We start from the raw sequence: 13,173 nt of genomic DNA, 5'->3' as shown, positions 1-13,173 counted from the left end.
ACGTCATGCTCGTTACGACTGTACGACGCATCCGACATGGCCCCGAATCCGTCGAAGATCAAGTCTCCGTGGATGAAGGCCGTGTAGTTCAAGTTTCCGAATCTGACCTGATGGCCAGGGGCGTAGCTCTCAATCTGCTCCAGAAGGCCAAGCGAATTGGCCCGCAGTGCAAAGCCGCCGAATAAGATCTGTCCGGGGAGGAAAGCCTCACCCTGGACCGCATCGCTAGCGATGATCGAAGGAGCCATCAAGCCTTATGGTGGTGACACAGTGGAACTCTCAATGAAAGCACCAATGTCGGTGTCAAAACCAGCGGATCTCGGGTAGGGGGTCCCGAACTGTGCGTCTAAGGCGGATGGTAACAGGAGGCAAGGGACACGATGTTTACCCAGGTTCGGGCCCTCTTGATGGAGGTAAAACCCTACGTCCTGCTTGATTGTTCTTGATGATATGAGTACTACAAGAGTTGATCTACCACGAGATCAGAGAGGCTAAACCCTAGAAGCTAGCCTATGGTATGATTGTGTGTTGTCCTACGGACTAAAACCCTCCGATTTATATAGGCACGGGAGGGGGCTAGGGTTACCCAAGGTTGGTTACAAAGGAGGAGATATACATATTCGTATTTCCTAGCTTGCCTTCCATGCCAAGTAGAGTCCCATCTGGACACGGGACGAAGTCTTCAATCTCGTATCTTCATAGTCTAACAGTCCGGCCAAAGGATATAGTTCGGCTGTCCGGAGACCCCCTAATCCAGGACTCCCTCAGCCCCCCTCTCCACCCAAAGCTGGCAAGAGATTTTTCAACCCAAAAGCTTCTGTAGACATGGATGACAATTACTGTGTTAGCTTCCTGCTGTTCTTCACTGCACTGATTTCTCTACTACCCAAATTTTACCCAGAGTCCAAAAATCAGTATAGTGATGAACACCAAATCCTTCTAGGACTCAAGAGATACTGGGGGAGCTCACTTGTGCTTGGCAGATGGAACTCCATTTCCTCTGACCACTGCAGATTGGGAGGACTTACATGCACAAAAGGTGAGGTCACTGCCATCTCCTTCCACAGCAAACCCTTATGAAACCAATCCCACCGTCCCTTTGCCTCCTCAAGAATCTTGCCTACTTGGACCTCTCCTACAACAACGCCTCCACTTCATTCCCTACAATACTCTACAATTGTTCCAATCTAAAGTACCTGGACCTTTCCAACAATGCCTTTGGTGGGAAACTCGCAGCTGACATAAACAGCTTATCAGCGTCATCTTATAAGCAAAGCTAGAGCGTCTCAACGTATCAAGCAATCGCATAACGGGTGAAATCCCACCATCCATTGGATGGTTTCCAAAGATCAAGTCACTGATCCTCGACACCAATCAGTTTGATGGAAGCTATCCAGTACAGGACATAAGCAATCTAGCCAACCTCGAGATGCTGACTCTGGAGGACAACCCATTTCTGCCAGCTCCATTTCTAGTTGAGTTTGGCAAGTTGACACACCTCACATACTTGTGGCTGTCGGGTATGAACATGACAAGTGAGATACCTGAGAGCATATCAAGCCTCATAGAGCTCAGCCTCTTGGTCGTGACAACTAATATGCTGCAAGGCCCAATTCTGACATGGGTATGGCGGCATAAGAAGCTTCGGTACTTGTACATGTTTAACAATGGTTTGACAAGCGAGATTTCATCCAGTGTCACAGCCGTAAACTCGGTGGAGCTTGATGTGTCCTCAAACAATCTAACATGGTCAATACCAGATGACTTTGGTAAGCTGATCAACCTTACCCTGTTGTTTCTATACATTAATCAACTTCATGGGTCAATACCGCCAAGTATTGGGTTGCTGCCGAATCTCAGAGACATCCGGCTATTTGAGAACATGTTAACTGGTTCTCTTCCACCAGAGCTCGGAAGGCACTCACCGCTAGTCAATCTTGAAGTCTGTGACAATAACCTTTCTGGCGAGCTGCCAGCTGATCTTTGCTTCAACGGGAAATTAAATGACATCGTTGTGCTCAATAATAACTTTTCTAGAAAGCTTCCAGAATCGCTAGACGGTTACTGTCTGTTGAACAATTTAATGTTGTACAACAATCATTTTACTGGAGAGTTCACCAAGAGCATCTGGTCAGTAGTGACAAATCAGCTAATGACAGTTATGATCCAAAACAACAATTTCTCTAGGACCTTTCCTACCCAGCTACCATGGAACTTTTCATGTCTTGAGATGAGCAACAACAGATTCTCTGGTCCCATTCCAACTTTAGCATGCAAAATGGAAGTATTCAGGGAAGTAAATAACTTGCTTTCTGGCCAAATTCCCTAGGATTTGACGGGCATTTCTGTAGAATCGAAAGTAGGTCTAGAGGGGGGTGATTAGACTACTTGACCAAATAAAAATCTAGCCTTTTCCCAATTTTATGTCTTGGCAGATTTTAGTAACTTAGCACAAGTCAAGCAATCAACCTACACATGCAATTCTAAGAGTGTAGCAGCGGAAAGTAGAACATTGTATATGAAGGTAAAGGGAAGGGTTTGGAGAAGGCAAACACAATGTAGACACGAAGATTTTTGGCGTGGTTCCGATATGTGGTGCTATCGTACGTCCACGTTGATGGAGAGTTCAACCCATGAAGGGTAATGGCTGCGCGAGTCCACGGAGGGCTCCACCCACGAAGGGTCTCCGAAGAAGCAACCTTGTCTATCCCACCATGGCCATCGCCCATGAAGGACTTGCCTCACTTGGGTAGATCTTCACGAAGTAGGCGATCTCCTTGCCCTTACAAACTCCTTGGTTCAACTCCACAGTCTTGTCGGAGGCTCCCAAGTGACACCTAACCAATCTAGGAGACACCACTCTCCAAAAGGTAATAGACGGTGTGATGATGATGAACTCCTTGCTCTTGTGCTTCAAATGATAGTCTCCCCAACACTCAACTCTCTCTCAGAGATTTGGCTATGGTGGAAAGATGATTTGAGTGGAAAGCAACTTGGGGAAGGCTAGAGATCAAGATTCTTGTGGTTGGATTGGAGTGTCTTGGTCTCAACACATGAGTAGGTGGTTCTCTCTCAGAAAATGAGTAGTGAAAGTGTAGGCATGTTCTGATGGCTCTCTCTTGAATAGAGAAGGGGTGGAGTGGTATATATAGCCTCCACAAAAAATCCAACCGTTACACACATTTTTCCCAACTCAGTCAGACTGAATAGAAGAACTCGGTGAGACCGATTCAGTTCAAAATGGTTAGGATTCTCGATGGGACCGATATGGTCAACTCGGTGGGACCGATGTGCTAGGGTTAGGGAAAAACCTCATCTCGGTGTGACCGATTGCATGAACTCGGTGAGACCGATTTCAGCAATGAGAAAACAGAGAGTTGGTCAGGCAAACTCGGTGGGACCAATCGCTCATTTCGGTAAGACCGAAACGTTACGAAGGGAAACAGATAGTTTGCATTGCGAACTCGGTGGGACCGATCGCTCATTTCGATGAGACCGAAACGTTACGAAGGGAAATAGAGAGTTTGCATTGCCATCTCGGTGAGATCGAAATCCTGATCGGTGAGACCGAATTGATTAGGGTTTTTGGCAATGGCTATGTCAAAGGAACTCGGTGGCGCTGGATAGATCAAATCGGTGGGGCTGAGTTTGACTTTAGGTTTTGGACATATTTGGAAATGAGAAAGTCGTTGAGGGCTTTGGAGCATATCACTAAGCATTTTGAGCAAGTAGATCATTAAGCAACACCTCATCCCCTTTTAATAGTATTGGCTTTTCCTATGGACTCAATGTGATCTTGGACCACTAAGATAGAAATGAAGAGTTTTGAGCTTTTGCCAATCTTTGTCCCTAGCATTTTGATGGGTCCACATCTTTAGTCCATGCCATGCCAATCATTGAACTCCCTGAAATATTTAACTTGAATGGATATTAGTTCAATGAGCTATATGTTGTTATAAATTATCAAAATCACCCGGGGATTAGTTGCACTTTCAATTTCATAGGTAGAAGAGCTTGACCTTTCTGTAAATCAAATTAATGGATCAGTATCCATGGCAATTGGAGTGCTAAAGCTCAAAGCACTTAATCTAAGTGGAAATCAGATATCGGGTACTATACCTGCAGCATTTGGGTTTATATCAGAGCTAACCATCCTTGACCTCTCCTCGAATGCGCTATCTAGCGAGATCCCAAAAGATATCAATAAGTTGAATTTGAACTTTTTAAACCTCTCCATGAATCACCTCACAGGGGAAATTCGAACATCATTGCAAAACGAAGCATATGAGCAAAGCTTCCTCTTCAATCCAGGCCTTTGTGTCTCATTGAATAATTCCATCCCGAATTTTCCGATTTGCGGGGCAATAGCAAACACCAACAATGATATCTCCAGGAGGCTTATAGCCCTCTTTTTTGTTCTTGCAAGTATCATGCTTGTGGGTTTGGCAGTTGGTGGTTTCTTGCTATTAAAGAGGAAAAAGAATAGCCAAGATCCTCTATCATGGAAGCTAACCCAGTTCCATGCACTGCATTTCACAGAGTATGATGTTCTTTCTGGGCTCTGCTCACTGGATTGGAAGTGGCAGGTCTGGCAAGGTGTGCCGAATTTGTGTTGTGGATGAAGAAGGTGGTAGTAGAATGGTGGCTGTTAAAAAGATATGGAACGCGCAGAACCTTGACAACAAGCTTGAGAAGGACTTCCTTGCAGAGGTCCAGATATTGGGTGAGATCCAGCACACAAACATTGCCAAGTTGCTTTGCTGCATCTCAAGCTCAGAGGCTAAGCTTCTTGTCTACAAGTACATGGAAAACGGTAGCTTAGACAGGTGGCTGCATCAGAGAGAGAGAGAGAGAGTTGGTTCACTGGTGCCTTTGGATTGGCCCACCAGATTGCAAATTGACATTGACTCAGCAAGAGGTCTTTGCTATATGCACCATGATAGTTCACCCGCAATAGTGCACTGTGATGTCAAGTCTGCTAATATCCTTCTTGACCCCGAGTTCAGAGCAAAGATAGCCGACTTCGGGCTTGCTCGGATTCTTCTCAAAACCAGAGACCCTGGGTCAATTTCTGCCATAGGTGGTACCTTTGGCTACATGGCACCAGGTAAGAAAAAGAAATACAAACTCAAACTGGTATATATTTAGGATGTACCATGTGCTAATCAGAGCCTAGCTTTTTTGCAGAGTACGGATACCGGCTTAAGGTGAATGAGAAGGTCAACGTCTACAGCTTCGGAGTGGTCCTGTTGGAGCTCACAACAGGGAGAGTGGCAAATGATGGAGGCTTGGAGTATTGCTTGGCAGAATGGGCATGGAGACAGTATCAAGAATATGGCCTGTCAATTGATCTTCTTGATGAAGACATTCGAGATCCAGCCAACATTGAAGATGCATTTGCAGTGTCTGCGCTAGGTGTGATCTGTACAGGTGGGCAGTCTTCAGTACGGCCATCAATGAAGGATGTGTTGTACGCTCTTCTCCGATTTCAACATAAATCAAGGGAAAGAAGCCTGCAGCATGCTGTCTCCGAAGAAACATCACTTCTAGAATCCTAGAAAAACTGAAGACGTAGAGGAATAACGATATTCCAGTTAATGGAGTATAATCTATCATGAGATCCGGGTGCAAATGGTGTAGGTGATTTTCTGTTTCATTATCTTTCACATGCTAGTTTACGTTATCCTTTTTGTGTCGACATGAAGCTTGTGGAGTGTGCAAGTATTGCAGCCACAAACTCCTGAAAATAAAATTCCAGGCTAAATGCATGCGGTTATTTTCTAACATGCAGACCAAATATTTGCTGAAAAAGTAGATAAATGACTATGAAATTACTGGCTTTTTGGCCAGGGTTTATGTGCAACATTTAGCTTTCTTAGAAGGCTAATCAAAGTGCAAGGGAAATTTGCATATTCTCATGAGAAGAAGTGACAATTATTGAAGATAGGTTACTCCAATCTAGTTGCTGAGCCTGAAGGGGGGATGGGGTGGCGCTATGCTTTGATGTGCTAAAGGAACACTTTACATTTACAGGGTAATGTTTAGGCCATGAGGCTTGCTTACACAGAACTACTGCTAAAACACACACAAAATCCGAAATTCTAGCTGCCTCTTGAAAAAATATCTAAATTCATAAGGTAAATATAAATTGCAACTCTTTCCTCAAGAGATAAAAATAATTGGATCAAGAGCATGTATGGAAGAGTCTAGCATAGAGTACATGTGTGAATGTAGTACAGATGATAATTATATTCTCCATTAGAATAGGCGCACTAAGTTTAATCATGAAAACTTTCAGATACAAGACTTGATGTAACGAATGGTAAATCAAACAGCCAGCAACAGTCGGATTTGCCACATCCTGACCATTGGATCAATTTCATCCAATGATATATATACAAAGCTATTCATACACTATATAGTGGTATAGATGTTTACATGTATGAAAGAACTCCCAGTCAAAAAATACATGCAAGAACTGATTGATACATCAAGGATACATACAAATTACAAATTGGATCAGCAGGCGTATTGAAGAACGGAACAAGATTCAAACTGCGCTGAGCAAATGAGTGACAACAAAATTAGTGATATGAAGTTATGATCTAGCCAATGACTACCAAACCTAATCTAGAGAACAAAAGGGAGCCTATTATGCAAGAGATCAATAGTTTCAGAACAAATTTTCCGAAAATTCATTACTGAAAATATATGAGTTCACTTTTCACATTGCACAGATGACAATTGAACTCCATTACTAACTTATCTTTGAATATATAATGTTTAAGATGAAGAAACTGATACAACAAATATTAAACATACATGCATGGAGGCATGTTCTCTCGCTGCATTCTAGGCCCTTCCTTGAGAAGATTATGAGGCAGCAAATGGTGAAGAAAAAAGGAAAAAGTTCTTTCACAAAATCTCAACATACCAAATTCCATGATGTAACACTCCACCTGTTGGCTAGCTTGGAGCCTTGGAAAAAATCTTGGAAATATTAACACTTCCTAAAACATCCCTTATCGACAGGGTCTCAGGATCCAGTGCCATCAATCCAGTTCTGAATCCAAGAATTTTGGGCACACTGTCCACACTTTCGATGCTTATGCTGCCACTTGCATTGCCATATTCTTACCTTCTATTAGAACGCCTGAGGGGCCTGTCACTGCCATCAAACTCACTACTTCTATCCCAGCTTCTCCTTTCATTTCTTTGCGAACCTCTTGAGCCATGATCTTGCTGATTACCCCTCCCTCTGCGATCAAACTCACTACTATTATCCCAATTTCTTCCTGCATTTCTTTGTGAACCTCTTGAGCCATGATCTTGCTGATTACCCCTTCCTCTGCGATTCCTATCAAAGGGCGACCCACCATCATGCACATCAACACTCCTGAACTGTTTGTTGCCTCTTGTCCTACCATAACGGTCCCCACTAGCGCTTCTGCTATTTAAGTTAGAGCTTCTGGCAGGGAAGTTTCCTCTGAAATTTGTGGAGGACCTGTTCCTCCTATCATCTGATTGTAACTCATCATCCATGTCAGAGTCCATATCAGGAACTGTTTCACGGCCTCCCTGTTTACGCCTTTGTTTAGATCTAAAACCGTTGTCAACATCCTCATCAAAATCAGAAATAACCCCATCATTACTCTCTGAGCCAAAAGATGCGTTTCTGCGGTTGTTCGAACCGCTCCAACCTCTGGTTTTCTGCCAAGAATCCGCAATATGACTAGATCTTAGGGAGGGTTGATCATCAAATTCATCATCATCAGCTGAACCTGTTGCTTCATCCTTTGCCCCGTAATTGGAATTTCTACTGTGAGCAAATTCGTTCAAGTCTTCTGAATCAGAAGAAGCATTCTCAAGGTCAGAATAACTCACCCTCGACACACCACCTGTCTGACCACCTTTTGACAAATCAAGCTCATAACTGTCAATATCGTCCTCTTCGTCATCAAAATCATCAAAACCAACTCTAGATGAGTTCAAGTTGTCTCTTCCACTGAACTTTCTCTCTCTTCCCTCGCTCCTTGGTTCATCCATTCCAAAGAATTTCTCGGCCTCAGAACCCTTTGTATTATCTCTATATGAGTTGTCCACAGATGAGCTCTCCCTGATTTTGGATGAATCAGCAAACTCAAATGCTGCAACATCAGCACCATCCGATTCATTATCATCGAAGTCAAAGTTCCACGCATTAGAGACGTCAGGCTTGCGAGCTGGTCTTTCCAACCGTTTCCGCGGTGCAGATTGATATTCTTCCATTTGGCTGTTGGTGTATTCATCTGGAGGACGGTTATGTTCACAATGGAAACATGACATGTTCCGTCTGTAGTTCAAAAAATTGCACCTAGATATTGATAGAAAAATGTGTAAGGATGACAAATTATCACAATTATGTTCATGAATGGTTCAAATGTGCACTGTTTCCTTTATCATTCCTTGTTTGTATAACTATTAACTAATTGCCTCTTGAGAAACAAATGACAGCACAGAGAAACGTATTCGACATAAATAATGAAGAAAGACAATCAGATACCAGGCTATTCTTATTCACAGGCGTGTTCCTAGACAGATAACAAACATGGATGTGATCAATATGAGGCATACTAGGAAACTGCTGTGTATAAGTTCAAAAAATAGACCAAATAAATCTGTGGTAAGTGAGCTAACCGAGGACACTCCCACTCTCCAGGTAGAAGTTGCCTTTTGGGACGCTTAGCATCACACTGCAAGCAAATTGTATTTTTTGCAAAGTTCATGAAGTCACACCTGCAACCACATACTTCAGAAAATAAGAATCGCTCCTGAAGTCAACATTCTATAAATTACAGGTGAGACAGGTTAAACTACTTTGGGCAGAGCCAGTCTCCTTTCTTCATCTCTACGTCATCACGTCCAACTCGTCTCTTTGGTGGTGGAGGCGGTTGCTTCACCTTAGGTGGCAACTTCCTGATTACAGGGGGTGGAAGATTGGGGTCAATAGGAACAGCACTCAGCTTGGCAATCTCGTGTATTAATTTCCGAACGACGGTCTTCACGGATTTCTGTTTGAGAAGTGGTTTGTTCTCCACAGTCCCCTTTATATGATCAAAACCATAGACCAATAAAATACGCATAACATCAAGAGTCCGAGCTTCATCTTCTTTACGTGTAAGGATATAGCCTCTTGAGCATGAATTTCGCAAATTACATGAACTGCACACCTGCAAATCAGGAGCAAAATAAAGAAATGAGAAGATTACACCTTGCCTGGTCTTTCTAGTGTATTTTCATCTTTCATGTTTATATAGCAGTCAGTAGGAGTCCATAAAAAACGAGGAACTGAATGCCGAACCAAACTGTTGAGAGATGTTTTGGTAACTAGTTGTGGGTATGTAACAGTCACCTCTGTTATGCAAATACATATTAACAAGAAAATTAAGTGGCATGTTTCTAATATGTGAACATAAGTGGAAAAAATCTAAATACATATACAATTGCGGCTATTTACTCCTATTGCTATAAAACGCAGACCTATCACGCCATTGAATGTTGTGTTAATCTTTAATAAAATCAAGAAAGGCAATAAACTATCATAACAATAGCAGCAACCATTTACATAAACATAGTCGCAAATAAGGAGTTGGAAATAGATAGTAAGCCAGAACGCACATTGTGGTCAGGTAAGTAAATAATTTGCAAATCAATAAATTGATGTACCCAAAGTGTCATGACTACTGTGCATATGCCATTGTTCAAAGTGAGAAAGTACACGTATCCAATGTTCAAAAAGGCGCTAGGGGAGTGTTTTGCCGCCACCTAGGGAGAGCAACAGTAAAAAAAAAGAGGGAAACAGAAAATTGGGCACTATGGGCTAACCCAGCACATTAAACCACTAGAAAGGCACCTATATGCTTATTAAAGCAGATCTGGGAAAGAACGCCAGAAACTGCGGTTTCTATTCTATTTCTCTCCTTCCCTGTAGTAACAGCGATGGGCTTGGCAGAGCTCGATTCATTGTAGAAGAGGGTGATTTTCCTTCAGAGAAGCGTGAATACTCATCGGAGAGGGTGATTTTTTAAACCAGAGAAGGTTGATCCCTCGCCAGAGAGACCACGACTTGTCATCCAATAGGTCAATTCCTTACCTGCGGCCTAAACCTTCCCTTAATACCAAGATGCAGCATTCCGATGCCTCAAAGAACCTATGCACGCCTAGGTGAGCACAAATATACCTTTTATAACCTTACAAATATCTACAGATCACTCAAATAGTGACTACATACAATCAAGAAAGGAAGTGATCTCACCCATTTTGTTTTTCTGTTTTTCAACCCCCATCTAGAACATAACGTAGTGAAACGAAAACATGTGGGCTGCGGAGAATAAACTTGAGTTTAGCTGCAACTTACATCACCCTCGTCAAGGTGGACCAGTTTCCTTATCAGCTTTGCAGAAAACACAACTTTTGGATCCATGCTGGGGCACCCATGGCCAACCAATACTTGAAGATCCTTCCTAGGCAACGGCCTGCATCATTAAGAAACTGTTAACATAATTTCTATTACATAAATATCTGTTGGAGTGCAATATATACCTTTGGACACGAATACCAGTTTGTCTGCAGTGTTTTTTTTTTAACTTGAATCGTAATGACAAAATATGTATGCATAGTATTCACTGTTTTTCAAATACATTATAATTGCCCTCTGTTATCATGTGCTTTAGGCTAGCAGTATATATCATAGTTTCTGATAGTGCTAGCAATTTTTTTGCATCCAGAAAGAAGTGTTGCAATGATCAGAAGTATACTAATGTGCACAGCGTCCATGAATTTCTGACTTCATGTATAATAGTTTTATCTGCATTTCACTGCTTTAACAAGAAATGTATTTAATGGAACAAAAATGTAATTTGAGTAGACAAAAGGTGAATCCTATGTGCGACAAAATAATTCCAGCAAGAATAATTCATAATTCTAAACTTACAGCAATGGAACTTTACAGATGTAAACCTTTGTGGTAGTATTCAGTTTTTATTCCTTAATACCAATACTAGATTATATAAACAGAAGTATTGTATCAAATTATACCAAACACTAAAAGTAGCAAGCATCCCTGATGTCTATCATCCTCTGAACCTGCCTAGGCATTTCGGCAGCAGGCCCTTTACAAGTCTAAGGGACATTCAACTCTCACATTCATGCCAAAGTGTTTTCATCAAACAATCCATTGATAAGCCAATTAAGTGAGCGGGGACGTACTTGAGGATGTCGAACCGGTCGCGGCCGAAGTTCATGCAGGCGTTCTTGACAGTGGTCCAGTCTCTGGAGAAATCGAAGCCGGACTCCTCGGCGACCTCCGAGAGATCCATGGGCACCGCCGCGGCAAGGCGGGACTCCTGGTCGGCGCCACCCGACCCTCCCCCGAGGTCGAAGTACCTCTGCTGCGCGAGCCGCTCCATGAGCTCGATCCACTCGGGCCAGGGGTGGACCAGCTCCACCTCCCTCCGCAGCACCTCCGCGACGCTCATGGTCTCCAGCCCCTCCGCCGCCGCCTCCTGTCCGACCGTCGCCGCGGCCGCCTCGACATGCTTCTCTGGCTGGCCGCCCGGCTCCGGTCTGGGCGGGGGCGGGGGCGCGTCGGGCGGGGGCGGGGCCGGGCGGCGCCAGGACTGGATGCGGCGCAGGGCGGCGTCGCGGGCGGAGAGGTCGGAGGAGCGGTTGCGGTCAAGCGCGTCGAGCTGGTCGAAGACGAAGGAGAGGCGGGCCGAGAGGGAGGGGGGCTTCGAGGAGGAGGGGGCCGAGGGGCTCTCCGGTGAGGGGGGCGGGGGAGAGGAGGAGAAGGGGAGGCGGCGGTGGAGGAGGGATGGGTTGGGGATGGAGCGGCGGCGGCGGAGGAGCGTCAGGAAGCGGGAGGCCGCCATTTCCCGGGGTTTGGCGGCGGCTCTGTTTCTGTGTGTGGGAGGGGATGCCAAAACCCTCGCCGCCGTCTCGGAGCTCCTCGTGGGTTGTTCCGGAGGTTGGAGCCCTGATACAGATGTACAGCAAACTACAACAAAATAGTTTTTTTTTTCTTTTAACAATTACTCCCTCTGTACCGTAATATTTGTCTCTGGAGCAGCTGAATTACAACTAAACTAGCGAAAAAGCATGTGCGTTGCAACAGGATAAGGGATAACAAAATTACGACTCCAAATTAAGCCATTCGGAACATATTAACTTTAATGAAAACAAATAATGTACAACCAGGGAGAGGGAAAGAAAGACGGATGACGGGCTCCCGCGACTCACCTGGCGACTCGTTGGGCGGGGGCGCCGATCCCGCCGCCCCCTTCTCCACTCCACCTCCGGCTCTCTGCCTGGGCCTGGCCGGCGCCGATGGAGCGCCGAAGAGGCCGCCGGCTCCGCGCCTTGTCCACAGCCCGGACGACTTTGCTGTTGTGTGCCCTGCCATGCCGCCCTGTGCCGCCACCGTTGACCTTGTCCCTCGTCCAGGTATCGCCTTCCGCGCCTGTGTCATTGCTTCTTTCCTGTCTGGAGTCGCCTTCGACCCCTCGGAGTTCCCCTCTCTTACGGACCCGGCACCATTTGGGTCGTGGTGCCGTTCGTCGCCGGTTTCTTCTCTTGCGACGGCGTGTCCTCCCTCCTGTCGTACTCCCCCCCTCCCGGAGCGGCTGCGTGCGGTTCAGGTTAAGCCGTGCGTGTTCTCGGTCCGGGTGGCGAGCATTGCGGTGGCGCGGTTCCTGGTGGCTGTCTCGCCGGGACTCCTCGTCGCCGTCAACCTGGGCGTCCATGCCTCCCTCCGTGAGGCTGACGCTGACGTGGCGTCCTCGCATAAATGCGCGGCTCGCGTGCGGCGCCTCTTGCACCAACCCGGTGTTACTGCTTCCGTTGCCGCCCATCGCCCTTGTCTTAAACCGCTGCCCATCCGGTGTCACGTCCGCGCGGCGCCGCAGAGGCCCCCGCTCCTCCCTCTGCCCACGTCGCTGACCCCTACCCCTAGTTCCGATTGGTCAGGATTGGACCCTGAGGTCGTTGACGCCCGCCTTGTCTGCCATGTCCCCATCCATCATGTCGCTCGTCGGGGTGACACCGCATGCAGCGCGGGTGAGGAGGTTAATGTTGCACCCCGTCCGGGCGCGGGCGCCCCTTTCACTCCTCACAAACCTCCCTCACCTACCGCCTTCA

The 13,173-nt window shown here is 45.6% G+C and overlaps 1 protein-coding gene and 1 pseudogene across 1 annotated transcript; one reads left to right on the top strand and one right to left on the bottom strand.

The window, feature by feature from the left end:
* Positions 1–825: 825 nt before the first annotated feature.
* LOC123129769 (receptor-like protein kinase HSL1) lies at positions 826–5,558 on the top strand (annotated as a pseudogene).
* A 1,163-nt stretch (positions 5,559–6,721) lies between these two features.
* Positions 6,722–11,975, bottom strand: LOC123128778 (uncharacterized). The gene is made up of 5 exons (XM_044548874.1): positions 11,248–11,975; positions 10,397–10,514; positions 8,857–9,209; positions 8,677–8,775; positions 6,722–8,353 (listed from the first exon to the last, which is right to left on the bottom strand). Exons 1-5 carry the CDS (start codon positions 11,907–11,909, stop codon positions 7,135–7,137), a joined length of 2,451 nt encoding a protein of 816 aa, XP_044404809.1. The 5' UTR covers positions 11,910–11,975; the 3' UTR covers positions 6,722–7,134.
* Between the last annotated feature and the right edge of the window lie 1,198 nt (positions 11,976–13,173).

The sequence above is a fragment of the Triticum aestivum genome, chromosome 6A (genome assembly GCF_018294505.1).
Source record: "Triticum aestivum cultivar Chinese Spring chromosome 6A, IWGSC CS RefSeq v2.1, whole genome shotgun sequence".
NCBI classification, from domain to species: domain Eukaryota; kingdom Viridiplantae; phylum Streptophyta; class Magnoliopsida; order Poales; family Poaceae; genus Triticum; species Triticum aestivum.
Note: the sequence above shows the minus strand (reverse complement) of the source record. Positions and strands in the feature narration are given on the sequence as shown.

What these genes read in the sequence shown, in the direction of transcription:
- LOC123128778 (XM_044548874.1), bottom strand. Translation starts at nt 11,909, where the DNA reads ATGGCGGCCTCCCGCTTCCTGACGCTCCTCCGCCGCCGCCGCTCCATC. An exon ending in GACCGGTTCGACATCCTCAA is followed by an intron (nt 10,515 to 11,247) that starts GTACGTCCCCGC and finishes TTAATGATGCAG; the next exon opens with GCCGTTGCCTAGGAAGGATC. An exon ending in GGAGACTGGCTCTGCCCAAA is followed by an intron (nt 8,776 to 8,856) that starts GTAGTTTAACCT and finishes ATGTGGTTGCAG; the next exon opens with GTGTGACTTCATGAACTTTG.